Source organism: Sinocyclocheilus grahami, unplaced genomic scaffold (genome assembly GCF_001515645.1).
Source record: "Sinocyclocheilus grahami isolate Dianchi unplaced genomic scaffold, SAMN03320097.WGS_v1.1 scaffold999.1, whole genome shotgun sequence".
Taxonomy (NCBI): Eukaryota; Metazoa; Chordata; class Actinopteri; order Cypriniformes; family Cyprinidae; genus Sinocyclocheilus; species Sinocyclocheilus grahami.
The window spans coordinates 411,396-427,930 of NW_015506178.1; the positions used below are offsets into that span (position 1 = coordinate 411,396).

The 16,535-nt window shown below is 38.0% G+C and overlaps 1 protein-coding gene across 1 annotated transcript in view; it reads left to right on the forward strand.

Moving 5' to 3' along the window:
* Positions 1 to 2,479: 2,479 nt before the first annotated feature.
* Positions 2,480 to 16,535, forward strand: part of LOC107565391 (probable E3 ubiquitin-protein ligase HERC1) — an 85,822-nt gene continuing 71,766 nt past the window's right edge. Inside the window, exons 1-2 of the mRNA XM_016250615.1 lie at positions 2,480 to 2,770; positions 14,898 to 15,864. Of these exons, the coding sequence (XP_016106101.1) occupies positions 14,932 to 15,864 (933 nt within the window). The 5' untranslated portion in view covers positions 2,480 to 2,770; positions 14,898 to 14,931. The remainder of the gene's footprint in view (positions 2,771 to 14,897; positions 15,865 to 16,535) is intronic.

A 16,535-nucleotide genomic window follows, 5' to 3' on the forward strand; every position in this document is an offset into this window, starting at 1 on the left:
TATATATATATATATATATATATATATATATATATATATATACACACACAACAAACAGCAAAACTATCATTATAACTTTTATTCATTTATAATTTTATATATTGTTTAATAACAAGATGAGTGTCTTACATCAATGGATTCATACAATGGAAATATAATATGTCCAAGCTTCAATTTTAATTATTTTAATGTTACCTGAACAATTTAAAAAAGAGAAAACATTGAAATATTTCTTGAAAGTCATAACGTGGCCCATTTTAGCGGATGGGGTTGACAAATTGAACTTCATAAAATAATCTGATTCTCTGCAATATTTTTCTTAATTTGACATCAAGATACCGTTTATGATGCTTTCAGAAATGTAAATGTTATTAAAACATTGACCTGACTGAAAATGTAGTCTTGAAATAGTCTAATTTTATGACATTTTGTTAAGTTTACAAATAAGCATTCGGCTGAATATTAATGAGACTTCTGTATAATATATATCTTGAAAGTCAAACTCTTTGAATACTCTTTCCGGCAGTCAAAGTCCGATCTTGTCACAATAAATATATAGGCTATATCAGTGTTGGGGGTAACGCATTACAAGTAACGCGAGTTACGTAATCAGATTACTTTTTTCAAGTAACTAGTAAAGTAATGCATTACTTTTTATTTCCATTTTTCTGTTTATCCTTCTGTTTCATTCTCACAGTTTCCCTTTAGATAAAAGTGGAAGCCAACTGCCTTTTCTTGCTTATGTCCTGTCCACTCTGAAGATAAAGATAGTTTCTTTACAAACAGTCTAGGCCAAGTGCGCCTTTCTACAACTGCTGTTCCCACCATCTTTTTCTTCGCAGAGGTGATCACAACACACAAGGCCGAGGAGAGGGGATGTTGTATTGAGAAACACTAAAGCTGTGGAGGAGATTGTGGATCCTGAAGCGCATGAAAGCAGTGGGGCCTCAGAGATTCATCCCAGTGGACAATGTAGCATTTCATATAGCCATGAGCACTGTCAAACTTCTGTGTCGTCATACACACTTTGTCATTCCATGGATCACACATACAACAAGGGCGAGCTAATGGCTTACAGAAAACAGCTAAAACTGCAGAGCGCTAGGATTACAAGGTTGAAGAAGAAAGTGAGTTCACTGTACTCCATTTCAGAATTAAGACGAGAGAGAAGACTTTCATTTTGCTTAATTGTAATTTAAAAAAATAATAATAATAATAAAAAATTTTTTGGAAATAAGTTCTGTGGCTCAGTATGCTTCTGTTGGAGGTTTTGTAGTTAAGCAAAATTAATGTAATGGGGCTCCAAATGACAAAAACCCAATAAAAGTATTAAAGTAGTGGTGGATATGAATTATGCACTGTATAACAACACTTCTCAAGAAAGGTTAATATTATTATTAACTAAAATGAAAAATACCATAAAAAAATCATTACTCGAAATAAAATACATATATACAACTTATTTCATTTCAGTTAGTTAACAAGGCAACATTATATACATTTAAAAAAAAAGACAAAAACACAATTACTAAAACGTACACTAAAATGAATAGAATAACAGAAAATATAAAAATTAAATGTAATTCAAAATATTAAAGCATTTGTTCATAAATCAGGTTGTTCTGGTTGTCAGCTGATTTAACTCACTGACTTAATTTGTTTGGGATTTTGTCCTTAAGCATAAAATTATTTATAAAAATTATGCTATTATTTAATAATGTCAAGCAAAATAGTAAAATAGGTTGGAAAAGTGTTTTGTCAGAGGAAATGGAAGTATTGGTGACCCTGGACCACAAAACCACTCATAAGCAGCACAGGTGTATTTGTAGCAATAGCCAACTATACATTGTAAGGGTCAAAATTATTTTTCTTTTATGCCAAAAATCATTAGGAGAGGAGTAAAGATCATGTTCCATGAAATTTTTTTTTTTGTAAATTTCCTACGGTAAATATATCAAAACTTAATTTTTGATTAGTAATATGTATTGCTAAGAACTTCATTTGGACCACTTTAAAGGTGATTTTTTATTTGTTTTATTATTATTGACCCTCATGACTGGTTTTGTGACCCAGGGTCACATTTAATGTCACTATTCTCGACTTTAAAAAGGCCTCAGTATATTTATTTATTTATTGTATTCTATTTTTTATGATAATTCGGGTCGCCTTGGGCAAAGCAAAAATCTCAAATAGATGCAAAAGCGTTTTAAAACGACATGAATATTTAAAATAAAAATGAAAACGTGAACATAAGTTTATAATAATATTTTAATATTTTAATGATAAAATGCTATCAGTTAAATAATAAATAATAATGAACTAAATACTTACATATTAAATACAGTAATGGTAAATAACGTCTCATAAACAAAAGCTAGACATAACGGACCCATATGATATAAACGTCATGACGTCATGACACTACGCCGTATGCGTAAAATCCACCGCTGCACGTGCATTCCCGAAAACGAACGCCGCTACCTTTCATGGCAGCAGCTCGCGGAGCGGCAACCTACCCCACTACAAACAAACACCCTCAGCGCGAGATTAAGCGGCATTTCGTCCTCGCGTTGCGTAACGGGTGCCGTTTAGTTATATTTAATTCAAAAGTGTGTATTTGTGAAGGTAAATACAGGATATGGTTCACAATAAAGCGCAGGATTCACGTCCTTTCTGGTAACGTTAGGCAGTAGGTTTAAAGAGCCTTGCTGAGGGCAGTTGATCTGCTGGGCGTGTATGGCTTAAGGAAGACAGGAGATAGGATCGTTTGGTAAGCATTATTTACACTTACACAGTCTTTTTTATGTTTCATTCGACAGTATCCGATCTGATGAAGTGTGGGTTGTCGTTTCTGTCGTAACTGATGTGGTTTAATAGTTCATTAAACAGTTGAGCTCGTAATATGTCAGCTATTTTTGTATCTATCACTGTTGCTTTGAGTCCCAGCTGATGCAAAAATGTATGTCTTTCCTAAGTGACAGTTCATGCATGTTGCTGTGGTAACTCATCTAATTGTGGTTGCATTTTGCATAATGTGCTGTATTTTGCCATAGATCGGGACAGATCATATCTGATGCTTTCTGGTCCACCATGCTGAACAAATAGCAGTTTCTTGGGGTGATGTGGTGTAGTGGTTATAGATGGTGTGTTCAAACCCTTCAACCCTGTTGAAAAGACCAGGAGGTGTAGTTTTAGATGTTAGGATGCTGATGGCTGTACTATTTTTTTAACAGTTTTTAGCCCCAACAAAGCCTCCCTTGGTCAACCAGCTTCATTAGATGTTTTCTGCTGGTTATACTGGTTAACCAGCTAGACAAGCACCAAACCATGGAAATTCATGCTGGGCTAAGTTGGTCTTTTCCGCAGAGAACCGGTGACCCATGAACCATCACCATTGTTTCTTCGAGCAAGGCATTTAAAGGGACAGCTCACCCCAAAATAAAATGCTGTTATCATTTACTCACCCTAATATCTTTGCAAACCTGCAACAACACGCATTCAAACTTAAAGGGGTCATATGATGCTTTTTTTAAAGATCATTATTTTGTGTATTTGGTGTAACAGAATATGTTGACATGCTTTAATGTTCAAAAAACACATTATTTTTCAAATACTGTACGTTATTGTAGGTCCTCTATGCCCCGCCTCTCTCAAGCGCTTCGTTTTCTACAAAGTCCCTCCTTCCGACAAGCGCAGTCTGCTCTGATTGGCTAGCTGACCCAGTGCATTGCAAACACCGCAAGCACTCGTCGAAAATGTAACGCCCCTTACCATAATTGTGAGCTTCATCTTTCAAAATTAATGTAAAGACAGAGCCCGAAAGGGGAACAGAGTGGTGTGACAGACACAGCGATGAAGCTGCTATGTGTTTGCAGTACACAAGCCACGGTTAAGACAGCTGACTCCACTGTGATGTGAAACCATGCCGCCTTTCTTTGCATGCACATTTGGGCGGCATTATGCAAATATTTCCACATAGTGAGGTAGATATGTGGGGGCGTGTTAGAACGAGCCATTTTAGGAGGGCGTGGCAGAGTCTTAACTTTGATAAAGAATATCTCTTTGGTTTTGAGACGTTAGTCTTTGCAACCTCAGGGATCTTATCTATGCACAATCAGCTTGTAACACTCCAAAGAGAAAGGAAAACTTGAAATCGCATCATATGACCCCTTTAAATATATCAAAATGTGCTGCCTCAGGTGTGATGCCAGTGAAGTCAAACATCATTGGTTCTTGCATGTCTTGTAGAATTTGTAGAATCAAATATGCTATGATTTTTGAATGCGTGTAAGCTAGGGTGACCATACTTCCACTTGTTCTGGACAGGTTTTCTACACTGCCTAAATTGTCCAGGTTTTGTCTTTTTTTTTCGTATTGTTTTCATGCTTGCTGAAAGTCATGACTGAAAAGAAGTTTGACCAATAGAACGCTGGCATTATACATAATCGACTAATCGTTGCATGAGAGAAGGTGGGACCTACACAAATTTTAGACATTTTAGGCAATTTAGAAATCCCGGGCAGGACATGTCCATGAAAAAGAGGACGTATGGTCACCCTACATAAGTGTAAATTAAATTTCAGAGCCACAATGGAAATTTTCAGTACATAAAATAAAAATGTCGTCCTGTTTCCAAACAAAACAATCATATGGTAGATTTGGAATATAGTTTACAAGTCATATGGATTAGTTTTATGCTCCCTTTTTTGTATTTTTTTATCTTGATCGCTTCAGTCCTCATTGACTTTCATTATTGGCTTCTGCAAAATATTAGTTTGCATTGCATTGAAGAAAGCAAAAAAGTAATAAAGGTTTGGAACGACATAAAGGTGAGTAAATGATGACAGAATTTTAACATCAGGTTTCTCCAGAAGAGTACTGACAGTCACTTTGGCTAAGATGAATGATTATTTTAGGTTTAATAAAATAATTATTTAGTTTCTCAATTCTGTGAGAGGAGAACTTCATCTTAGTGCATGTTGCATGACCGTATGGTGTGTTTCATAATCAGAGTCTTTATTGTTTACTTCGAGGTCCAAACAAGTTGATCCAGAGCTCATAACGGGAGCCAGGCACTTCTGATATGAAAAAATGAAACCTTTAATGTTTATACAGTGTTCAGGAGACTTTTTGCAGTCGTATTCAACACAAGCCTCAAAGCTCAGCTTTGTAGTTGTGCATTGAAACCTTAGTGTGCCCTATGTGTTGATGGCCTCTGTCTGAAATGTGATCAGACTGGACGGAAGTTTTTGTTGTCGCAGTCAGGTGTTCAGACTATCATCCCCCCAGACCATTCTGACTTGCTGAACTGAATCCACTTTAGTCTCACTTCAACAGAAGGTCAACAGCAATAGCACTTGGCAATGGAAAATCTTGGCTGGACAGCTTTGTTTGTCTGATTGATTCAAGCTCAGTCCTTCACCTCTGTGGTTACATATGTGCTCTCTGTTAACATCGTTCGTGTGCTCTGTCATTTGACTGGCTCATTTGCATCAAGGTTTCCAAGAAATGCTTAAACATTTCAGGAATTATTACTATTAAGACAAAAGAGACAGCAGATTGATGTAATCCCAATTTTTAATGCTTCATTGTTGTTATGCAGCACTCTTTTGAACTCTGTAAAAAGATTAAATGATAATATGCTTGTGTTGTAATTTAAGAAAGTATTTCCATAGGATGTAGCAGACTTTCATAATCATGCTTTGGTCAGATGTGATTATTTACACAAAGACATTAACAGGATGCTAAAATTAGTAAGGCATTGAGAGTTGACTTGCACGAGGGTGTCAATATTTAATTTGGATATTTTTAATGGTTAATGTGGATATTTTTAGCCATCTTTTGAATTTTTTATTTAAAGGGGTCATATGTTGCAATTTCAAATTTTCCTTTCTCTTTGGAGTGTTACAAGCTGTTCGTGCATAGATAAGATCCCTAAAGTCGCAAAGACTAAAGTCGCAAAGCCAAAGAGATATTCTTTATAAAGTTAAGACTTGCTCACAAACATAAAGAGATTTCACAAAAGTCTAACAGGATGGGCAGTGATTTGTTTTGATTAGAAATCTTGTCAAAATAAATGTTTTCACAAAATGTTGTGTTTTCCCCCTAACCAAAGTAATTACATTTTATTGCCATATACACCAGCATTCAAAAGTTTGGGTTTAGTAGTATTTATTTCTTGATTTTTTTTTGTGTTTTGTTGTTTTATTAACATTAAAAGAATAGTTCACCAAAAATGAAAATTCTGTCATCTGTCTTTCAATTCTGTCATAGTGTTTAATTTTTATTCCATCATTTACTCAAGTTGTTTTAAACCTGAATTAGTTTATTTCATCTGTTGAACATAGAAGTTATTTAAAAAAAAAATATATATTTTTTATAAAAAGAAATGATTACTTTTTTTCAGCAAGAATGCATTTAATGGATCATAAGTGACAGTAAAGGCAATTATAATATAAAAAAATATATTTCCAGTAAATGCTTTTTTGTTCAGCTTTCTAGTCATCAAAGAGTCCTGAATGTAATGTATCTTGGATTCACCCAAAATATTAAGCATATAAACGGTTTTTAACATTGATAATAATAAGAAATGTTTCAGCAAATCAGCATATTAGAATGATTTCTGAAGGATCATGTGACACTAAAGAGTAACGATGCTGAAAATTCAGCTTTGCCAAAGTAAGAATAAAAGACATTTTAAAATATATTATTGTTGGAAAACCATTATTTTAAAGTGTTAAAATATTACACAATATTTCACAAAATTTGAAATAATATATATCCAACATATCTGAACTTCTTGGCGGGAATAACCTAGCTGTTATTCTGTCCTCTAGTTTAATTTGAAAAGCACACCCAACAGCTATCAGATCAACACTAGTTTAAAACTGTATGTTCTCTGATCTATTTTTATACGTGCTCTAAAATTACTATTTGGGTGCATAACTGCCTCTCTCTCATCATTAATAGTAACATGTAACTGAAGATTGTCTATATTTACACCCAGCGCATTGTACTCATGCCAGTATGTCTGTTGTAAAGTGGTAAACACCTCAGAGTATAAGCTCAGTGTCTCTTTACACCGTCCGCCACATTAAGGACTTGCTTTTGTCATGGTTTTTGTAGGATTAGTCAGAGTTCCCGGGGAATGTGACACTCGTTCCCACACCACCTCCCACATAACTGTGAAGCAACTTTGAGAAGCATACTTTTTATTTTTATATATAGTGAAACCATAGAGGCTGTCGGGTGTAATAAATTTCGGGGTGTAAGACTTAGAACGTAGAAGGTCTGGGTCATGTTGCTCATGGACACTGACCAACGAGAGGTGGTGGTAACTTGCTCGAAGTGACGAGAAGACCACTGGATTCACTGACGTGAGAGAAACTGAGGCAGGCGTCCAGGTTGCTCAATTCCCAGGCTGATGGTGTCTGGTTCATTCGAGGTTTTAGTCCTGGATTTCCATTTTGGATCATACTGCTGTGCAAGTGTTGGATTCATCATGCCAGTTAGGGCTGCACGATAAATCGTATGCGATATTTAATGCGCATAATCTCCGGTAAATCTCCATCACGTGCATGCTTTTACATTGAGCAGCATTTACTACACAGCCGTTGTTCACTGACAAGTTGATTTTTTGCGCAGCTTGTCAGTGAGCAACGGCTCTGTGTAGTAAATGCTGCTCAATGTAAAAGCACACACGTGATGGAGATTTACAGCTGATTACAGAACCGGCTTTACTGACAAGATGCGCATTAAATATCGCATGCGATTTATCATGCAGCCCTAATGTCAGTCATTACTGATTGAACGGCTACTGATTTCCAGATATAATCAAGGAACGTTTCATATTCATATGCTAGCTAATCGTATTTTCTGAGACTGAAATATAATTTCATGAGTATGTCTGTCATCCCAACCGCTGGAGTTTCCTTATTTCCTCTTTTTAGACTCCAAAATGGAAATAACCCCTCTTTAGAACAATAAAGCCGTAATATTGTGAAATATTATTACAATTTAATATAATTTTCTATTTTAATATGTTTTAAAATGCATTTATTCTTGTGATGGCAAAGCTGAATTTTCAGCATCCTTTACTCTTCAGTGTTGGTTATATAACTTGACAGCTATGAAAACAAATGATGATCTGTTTGACCAATCAGAATCAAGTATTTCAGAGCATAGTCATACTATTACTGTGTAAAACTTGCATTACTTACTTGCATAGCCATAAAAAGTCAATGCTGGAATAATAAAATGTCTCCGTTTTCTTTGGCGCTTACAGGTTATAGTTTGAACTAATGCATCGCATACACAAACTGAGGTTTTTTGAAATGTCACAGCTCTCAAAACAAGTGGAAATTTTCATTGTTACATCTTCAGATGAAAGCTAACTGTGAGAGAGACCCAGAAAGGTGAACCCTGGGTGTTGTCAGGCTGTTTTCATCTTCACATCATCTCTCATTAGGTTATTTGTAGGCTAGTTATAGCCGCTGGAGTCTGTAATTAGTTTTACACATACTAACTAGATTAGGATGAAGTCTAAACCTTCTGATTAATGAGTCACAAAGATGTTAGGGCCACGTAATTCACTGTTTATCTGTAGTGCATGACTATTGTTGTCATCGGCGTAAGTAAGCTGTGCATACGTCGATGTGTTCTTCATGTTTAATCAAACCGTGCCTCAGGAAAATGACCTTGATTTAATTCTACATATGTTTTCTGATATATTTTTTGCATCCTGACTGGGGAAAACAAGTGCAGGCTGTCAATAAATTTCCTTCAGAAAGACCCTGGAGGAGTGTGCGTCTGTTTTTGGGGGAGAGCTGTTTGTAGTCTGTTTCTGACAAGGATGTAACCACATTCTGGATTGAGAGGGACCAAATGTAATAGTAATTTAAAAATGAACCATTGTAATACACATATTGGTCAAAGAATAATTTGAATATTATGGGTGACATGTCCATAGTTTCCAATGGAAATGGAAGATGCACCATAACAAACAAAACTGTGAAGAAGCCAGACATAAGCTCTGTTCCAAAAACCTATTGAGCTGCCTAGAAACTTGACTGGATACATGTAATGCTTCCTTATTTAGTAACAATGAGGCATCTTAGAGGTCAGCTGTTGTGGTGCCTATTGTTTAAAACAGCCTCCAGAGTTCAAGCTATTTATTTATTTATTTTTATTTTGTAATAATATTTATACATTTCAATTAGATTTAGATAATTTATTTATTAGATGTTTTATTAAAATGTATTTAAATGTATTTATTAAAGGGATAGTTCACCCAAAATTTAAAATTCTGTCATTAATCATCCAAACCCGTAAAACCTTTGTTCATCTTTGAAACACAAATTAAGATATTTTGGATGAAACCCGAGAGCTTTCTGACCCTGCATAGACGACAACGGAACTACCACTTTCAATGCCCAGAAAAGTAGTAAGGACATCGATAAAATAGTCAGTTTGACATCAGTGGTTCAACCTTAAAGGGGTCCTATTATGCTCTTTTACAAAGCCGACCTCATTCGTCATCCACCCGGAGCTGCTTCTGTGTAGGACTGTTTATTTATTTTTATTTTGTAATAATATTTATACATTTCGATTAGATTTAGATAATTTATTTATTAGATGTTTTATTAAAATGTATTTATTAAAGGGATAGTTCACCCAAAATTTAAAATTCTGTCATTAATCATCCAAACCCGTAAAACCTTTGTTCATCTTTGAAACACAAATTAAGATATTTTGGATGAAACCCGAGAGCTTTCTGACCCTGCATAGACGACAACGGAACTACCACTTTCAATGCCCAGAAAAGTAGTAAGGACATCGATAAAATAGTCAGTTTGACATCAGTGGTTCAACCTTAAAGGGGTCCTATTATGCTCTTTTACAAAGCCGACCTCATTCGTCATCCACCCGGAGCTGCTTCTGTGTAGGACTGTTGGCGCAAGCTACATTAAAGTGATTATTACGTTTTGAATATGGATATTTTTCTTACAAAAACACATCGATTTGCTACAGGAGGCCTTTGTTCACCCCCGTAGCCATGTGAGACACTTTATTTTTATTTTTATGGATGGGTGCTTTTTATTTAAATTCTTTTGGACTGATGCATGCAACACCCGCTGAGTGGCATTAAACACTTGAAAGATCAAAGACAATGTTTAATATAACTCCGATTGGATTCGTCTGAAAGAAGAAAGTCATATCTTTTTAGGATGTCTTGAGGGTGAGTAATTTGTGAGCTAATTTTCATTTTTGGGTGAACTTGAGGGTGAGTAATTAGTGGGCTAATTTTAATTTTTGGGTGAACTAACCCTTTAAAGGGGACCTATTTAATTGTTGCACGTTCACAAGAGTACCACAACGCATGTGAACGCACAAGATGTCACATGGACTATTTTAATGATGTCCTTACTACCTTTCTAGGTCTTGAACGTGGTAGTTCCCTTGCTGTCTATGGAGGTTCGGAAAGTTCTTGGATTTCATCAAAAATATCTTAAAGGGGTGGTTCACTGGGTTTTTTCTAGGCTCGATTGTGTTTATGGGGTGCAGTCTAACATGTGTAAATGCTTAGTTTAACCTTAACCTTTATTCCACACAGCTCTGTCCCTTCTCTGAGAAACGGGCTGATCTTTTCCTGTTTTTGTGAAGCCCCGCCCTCAGATATAGGCGACGGGCTCTGATTGGTTAGCTAGCCCAGTGTGTTGTGATTGGCTAAACCTCTAGTCTAATCGTCCCGCCCCTCACCTCAGCAGCATGTGCTCCGGTTGTATTGTAAACAATGGTGTGGTTAATATCACTTATCAGTTTGAGCCCGATTGAGAAGCAGAGGATATTATTGAAGAGGATCGTGCAGAACCTGTGCAAGCAAGGCTTTTAATGGTAGACCTATGTTTTTTGTTTGTTGTTTTAGATACGCTGTTGTAAATGCTACTGCTTATGTTAGCTTTTAATATATGGTTTTATCCTGATTAAAGCTATAATACAGTACAGCAACCGTATGCGCGTCCATGTTTAATGCTTCTCATAGCTATGTGAAAATAAGTGTATAATTAGAACAGTTCATAGAGAGAGAGAGAGAGAGGAGCGCAGAGCAGGGGACGCGAGGAACAGTATTGAGAACCGCTGCTTTTGAACATTGATTTTGAAACTTGTGAATCCATTAGAATGGTTAGAAGACTGAATCGCGATTCATATATGAATAGATTTTTACGTGCACCTCTAGTTTTCTCTTCCTCTTCTCTAAAGCAGTGCAGCATGGCCTCGCTCCCTTTGCTGCCTTTTCCCGAGGGCGGGGTTTATCTGGGTTTGTGATGTCATGAACCCGGGAAGTAACTTATTGTTTAAAACAGCCTCCAGAGTTCAAGCTATTTATTTATTTATTTTTATTTTGTAATAATATTTATACATTTCGATTAGATTTAGATAATTTATTTATTAGATGTTTTATTAAAATGTATTTAAATGTATTTATTAAAGGGATAGTTCACCCAAAATTTAAAATTCTGTCATTAATCATCCAAACCCGTAAAACCTTTGTTCATCTTTGAAACACAAATTAAGATATTTTGGATGAAACCCGAGAGCTTTCTGACCCTGCATAGACGACAACGGAACTACCACTTTCAATGCCCAGAAAAGTAGTAAGGACATCGATAAAATAGTCAGTTTGACATCAGTGGTTCAACCTTAAAGGGGTCCTATTATGCTCTTTTACAAAGCCGACCTCATTCGTCATCCACCCGGAGCTGCTTCTGTGTAGGACTGTTGGCGCAAGCTACATTAAAGTGATTATTACGTTTTGAATATGGATATTTTTCTTACAAAAACACATCGATTTGCTACAGGAGGCCTTTGTTCACCCCCGTAGCCATGTGAGACACTTTATTTTTATTTTTATGGATGGGTGCTTTTTATTTAAATTCTTTTGGACTGATGCATGCAACACCCGCTGAGTGGCATTAAACACTTGAAAGATCAAAGACAATGTTTAATATAACTCCGATTGGATTCGTCTGAAAGAAGAAAGTCATATCTTTTTAGGATGTCTTGAGGGTGAGTAATTTGTGAGCTAATTTTCATTTTTGGGTGAACTTGAGGGTGAGTAATTAGTGGGCTAATTTTAATTTTTGGGTGAACTAACCCTTTAAAGGGGACCTATTTAATTGTTGCACGTTCACAAGAGTACCACAACGCATGTGAACGCACAAGATGTCACATGGACTATTTTAATGATGTCCTTACTACCTTTCTAGGTCTTGAACGTGGTAGTTCCCTTGCTGTCTATGGAGGTTCGGAAAGTTCTTGGATTTCATCAAAAATATCTTAAAGGGGTGGTTCACTGGGTTTTTTCTAGGCTCGATTGTGTTTATGGGGTGCAGTCTAACATGTGTAAATGCTTAGTTTAACCTTAACCTTTATTCCACACAGCTCTGTCCCTTCTCTGAGAAACGGGCTGATCTTTTCCTGTTTTTGTGAAGCCCCGCCCTCAGATATAGGCGACGGGCTCTGATTGGTTAGCTAGCCCAGTGTGTTGTGATTGGCTAAACCTCTAGTCTAATCGTCCCGCCCCTCACCTCAGCAGCATGTGCTCCGGTTGTATTGTAAACAATGGTGTGGTTAATATCACTTATCAGTTTGAGCCCGATTGAGAAGCAGAGGATATTATTGAAGAGGATCGTGCAGAACCTGTGCAAGCAAGGCTTTTAATGGTAGACCTATGTTTTTTGTTTGTTGTTTTAGATACGCTGTTGTAAATGCTACTGCTTATGTTAGCTTTTAATATATGGTTTTATCCTGATTAAAGCTATAATACAGTACAGCAACCGTATGCGCGTCCATGTTTAATGCTTCTCATAGCTATGTGAAAATAAGTGTATAATTAGAACAGTTCATAGAGAGAGAGAGGAGCGCAGAGCAGGGGACGCAAGGAACAGTATTGAGAACCGCTGCTTTTGAACATTGATTTTGAAACTTGTGAATCCATTAGAATGGTTAGAAGACTGAATCGCGATTCATATATGAATAGATTTTTACGTGCACCTCTAGTTTTCTCTTCCTCTTCTCTAAAGCAGTGCAGCATGGCCTCGCTCCCTTTGCTGCCTTTTCCCGAGGGCGGGGTTTATCTGGGTTTGTGATGTCATGAACCCGGGAAGTAACTTGTTGTAGTTCCTACCAGGCGTTTTTGTAGGCATTAAACTGCCAAAATTTTAAAAGACGATATCTCCGTTTGCATTGAACTTTCAGCTTCATAACTTTGCAGATATTGTTTATGCTCAAACAGCAACATTACACACTAACTAACGTTTAAAAAAGTGAAATCGCAATGAACCACCCCTTTAATTTGTGTTCTGAAGATGAACTAAGGTCTTACGGGTTTGGAACAAATGAGAGTAATTAATAACAGAATTTAAATTTTTGGGTGAATTATACCTTTAAATCAACAACTTTCACAGCCTTTCGGCTTAGAAGAGCTCCATGAACTTAGAATATGTAATTCCCCAAGTAGCAAAGTGCTAAAATATGTTCTATTTTCTATAGACAGAAAAGTCTATTGTCAGTAGCATAGTGATGCATGAAGCACCTCTCACACATAAGTCCCTTTCAAACCCGTCAGGTTCCTGTTGGTCAATATGGTGAATTCGAGTGAGTGACTTGAATTCGAGCAAAATGTTTTTACCCTCATTCAAAACTCCCAATCACACAGATTCCTATTGAAATGACTGGAATTATCCCATGACATTTCGTAAAGCAATGGTAAATGTGACCACACCTTAAGTTTTTTGCTCGGGTACAATGGCAGGGTCTCATTCCATGTGGGGTTTGTACCGGAAACCTTCAGACTTGCATTGAAAGTCTTTGCAAGGTCTTTTTTTTTAAGATTAATTTTTGGCATTTTCGCCTTTATTATAAAAGGACAGATCAGAACTGACAGGAAGCAAAGTGGGAGAGAGATATGGGGGTGGAATGGGGAAAGGTCCTCGAGTCGGGATTCAAACTCAGGACACCAGTAGCACAACGGCGCTGTATGTTGGTGCACTGCCCACAAGGCTATTGACGCTGATGTCTTTGCTAGGTCTTGAACTGTATTTTTAATTTTCTTTTTCTTTTTTTCTCTCTTCCAGCTATGTGCCTCTTGTATGTGAATAATGAGAGTAATTAATAACAGAATTTAAATTTTTGGGTGAATTATACCTTTAAATCAACAACTTTCACAGCCTTTCGGCTTAGAAGAGCTCCATGAACTTAGAATATGTAATTCCCCAAGTAGCAAAGTGCTAAAATATGTTCTATTTTCTATAGACAGAAAAGTCTATTGTCAGTAGCATAGTGATGCATGAAGCACCTCTCACACATAAGTCCCTTTCAAACCCGTCAGGTTCCTGTTGGTCAATATGGTGAATTCGAGTGAGCGACTTGAATTCGAGCAAAATGTTTTTACCCTCATTCAAAACTCCCAATCACACAGATTCCTATTGAAATGACTGGAATTATCCCATGACATTTCGTAAAGCAATGGTAAATGTGACCACACCTTAAGTTTTTTGCTCGGGTACAATGGCAGGGTCTCATTCCATGTGGGGTTTGTACCGGAAACCTTCAGACTTGCATTGAAAGTCTTTGCAAGGTCTTTTTTTTTAAGATTAATTTTTGGCATTTTCGCCTTTATTATAAAAGGACAGATCAGAACTGACAGGAAGCAAAGTGGGAGAGAGATATGGGGGTGGAATGGGGAAAGGTCCTCGAGTCGGGATTCAAACTCAGGACACCAGTAGCACAACGGCGCTGTATGTTGGTGCACTGCCCACAAGGCTATTGACGCTGATGTCTTTGCTAGGTCTTGAACTGTATTTTTAATTTTCTTTTTCTTTTTTTCTCTCTTCCAGCTATGTGCCTCTTGTATGTGAATAATGTACAGTGATGGTGCCTTCTCAGACCCACGTGATGCTCAAGTGGCAGGAGCACTTGAACAGCTCCTGGGCGGCGGAGGACAGCGTTCAGACCGCCACACGGCACGGAGCGGCAGCTCTCTATGCAAAACTGGTCTACAACAAGGAGGTTGTGGGCTTGGCCCAACCAGTGCAGGACCTAATGGGTCCACGCTTGCCTGACTTCCAGTACGAATCCAGCGCTGAGGAGGAGAAGGAGGAATATCTGTCTGCGCTGCTCCACAGTCAGCGATGCCTTGCCCAACGCATGCTGGCGAGGACCCCTTTTGCCCTATCCCTGCACCACAGACTGATGATCCTCCAGAGGGTGTTCTACTCCCTCCATAGCAAGTATCACGACCGATTCCGAGCACCGCTGCCTCCCCAGCCCTCATCCTCCAATGCAGAAGGGGGCACTCTAGAGTCAGTGTCTGAGCCTTGGCCAACAGGCAGTTCCCATTCAAAGTCGGGCACAGACGTTCTTATTGAAATGGGAGTCCGGACTGGGTTGAGTCTCCTTTTTGCCCTACTGAGGCAGAGTTGGCAGCGTGGGAGTCTTGAGAACCCACCGGACGTTGCTCTGTGCAACGAGGTACTGGCAACAGCGTCTTCAGTCCTGGCCGCCCTGCCTCCTCTTTCCTTGGCCAACGAGAACAAGATCCCGACAGTGGGGCTTGACTGTCTTACACAAGTTGGAGACTTCCTAAAGAAGACGGCGGTCAGCGGCTCCGGGGCGGATCGGGCGGGTCGCAGGCTATCCCTGGAGCTCCTCCTCTCGTTAGCCTTACAAAGAGGATCCTTGCGCTTCCTTCTGGAGTGGGTGGAGGTGGCGCTGGCTGCCTCCGCTTCCTCCACCATGTCTGAAACAGTTGGAGTGGGTTACGAGCTGATCCATCAAACCATGCAACAGATGCGCCAGCACACGGTGTGTTCTTGCACCATGCGGCTGACCTAGCGGTCAGCTAGGACGCTTTCCTCCATTTGTTCATCCCTCCCTCTGCACTTAAAGCAAATCGTTGTTGCTAATTGCTACCACCATACAGTAGTTTACCATTATTCTGTATTCCTCTCATGGAGGGCAGGAATGATTTGAAAATTTCTCCTTGCTCTAAATAAGATTGTGGCTTTCAATTGACCAGGAGCTCTTGGCCGTCTTCCCAGCTCTGAAAGCCGCCTGAGCCACACCAGACCTGCCATGTGCCGTGCTCTAATTTATTGATGTCTTAATCAATGGGAAATATGTCTACTTCAAGGCTTTAGTGCTTGAAGTTCAGCAGAACTTGTTCCCTGTACTAAAGGAACTGTTTGTTTAAAGATTTTCCTACTCCTGAGTTCAAAATTAATTAGTTCTCTGAAACGCTAACTGGTTAAGTACTTTGGTGAGATGAAGCCAGAGACTATATTCTCAATCTTTTATCAAAACATAATAAATTAATTTCCTTTCATGATAACGTCACCCGGGCCACTGGATAATGCTAACCAATATACAAATAGTGATTTAGATGTTGCGTTTTAGCCAACTTTGGCATTCAGGTCACTTTCACCTCACAAATCCTACTCTACATTTTATTTTCTAGGAATATTTTGTTTTAATCA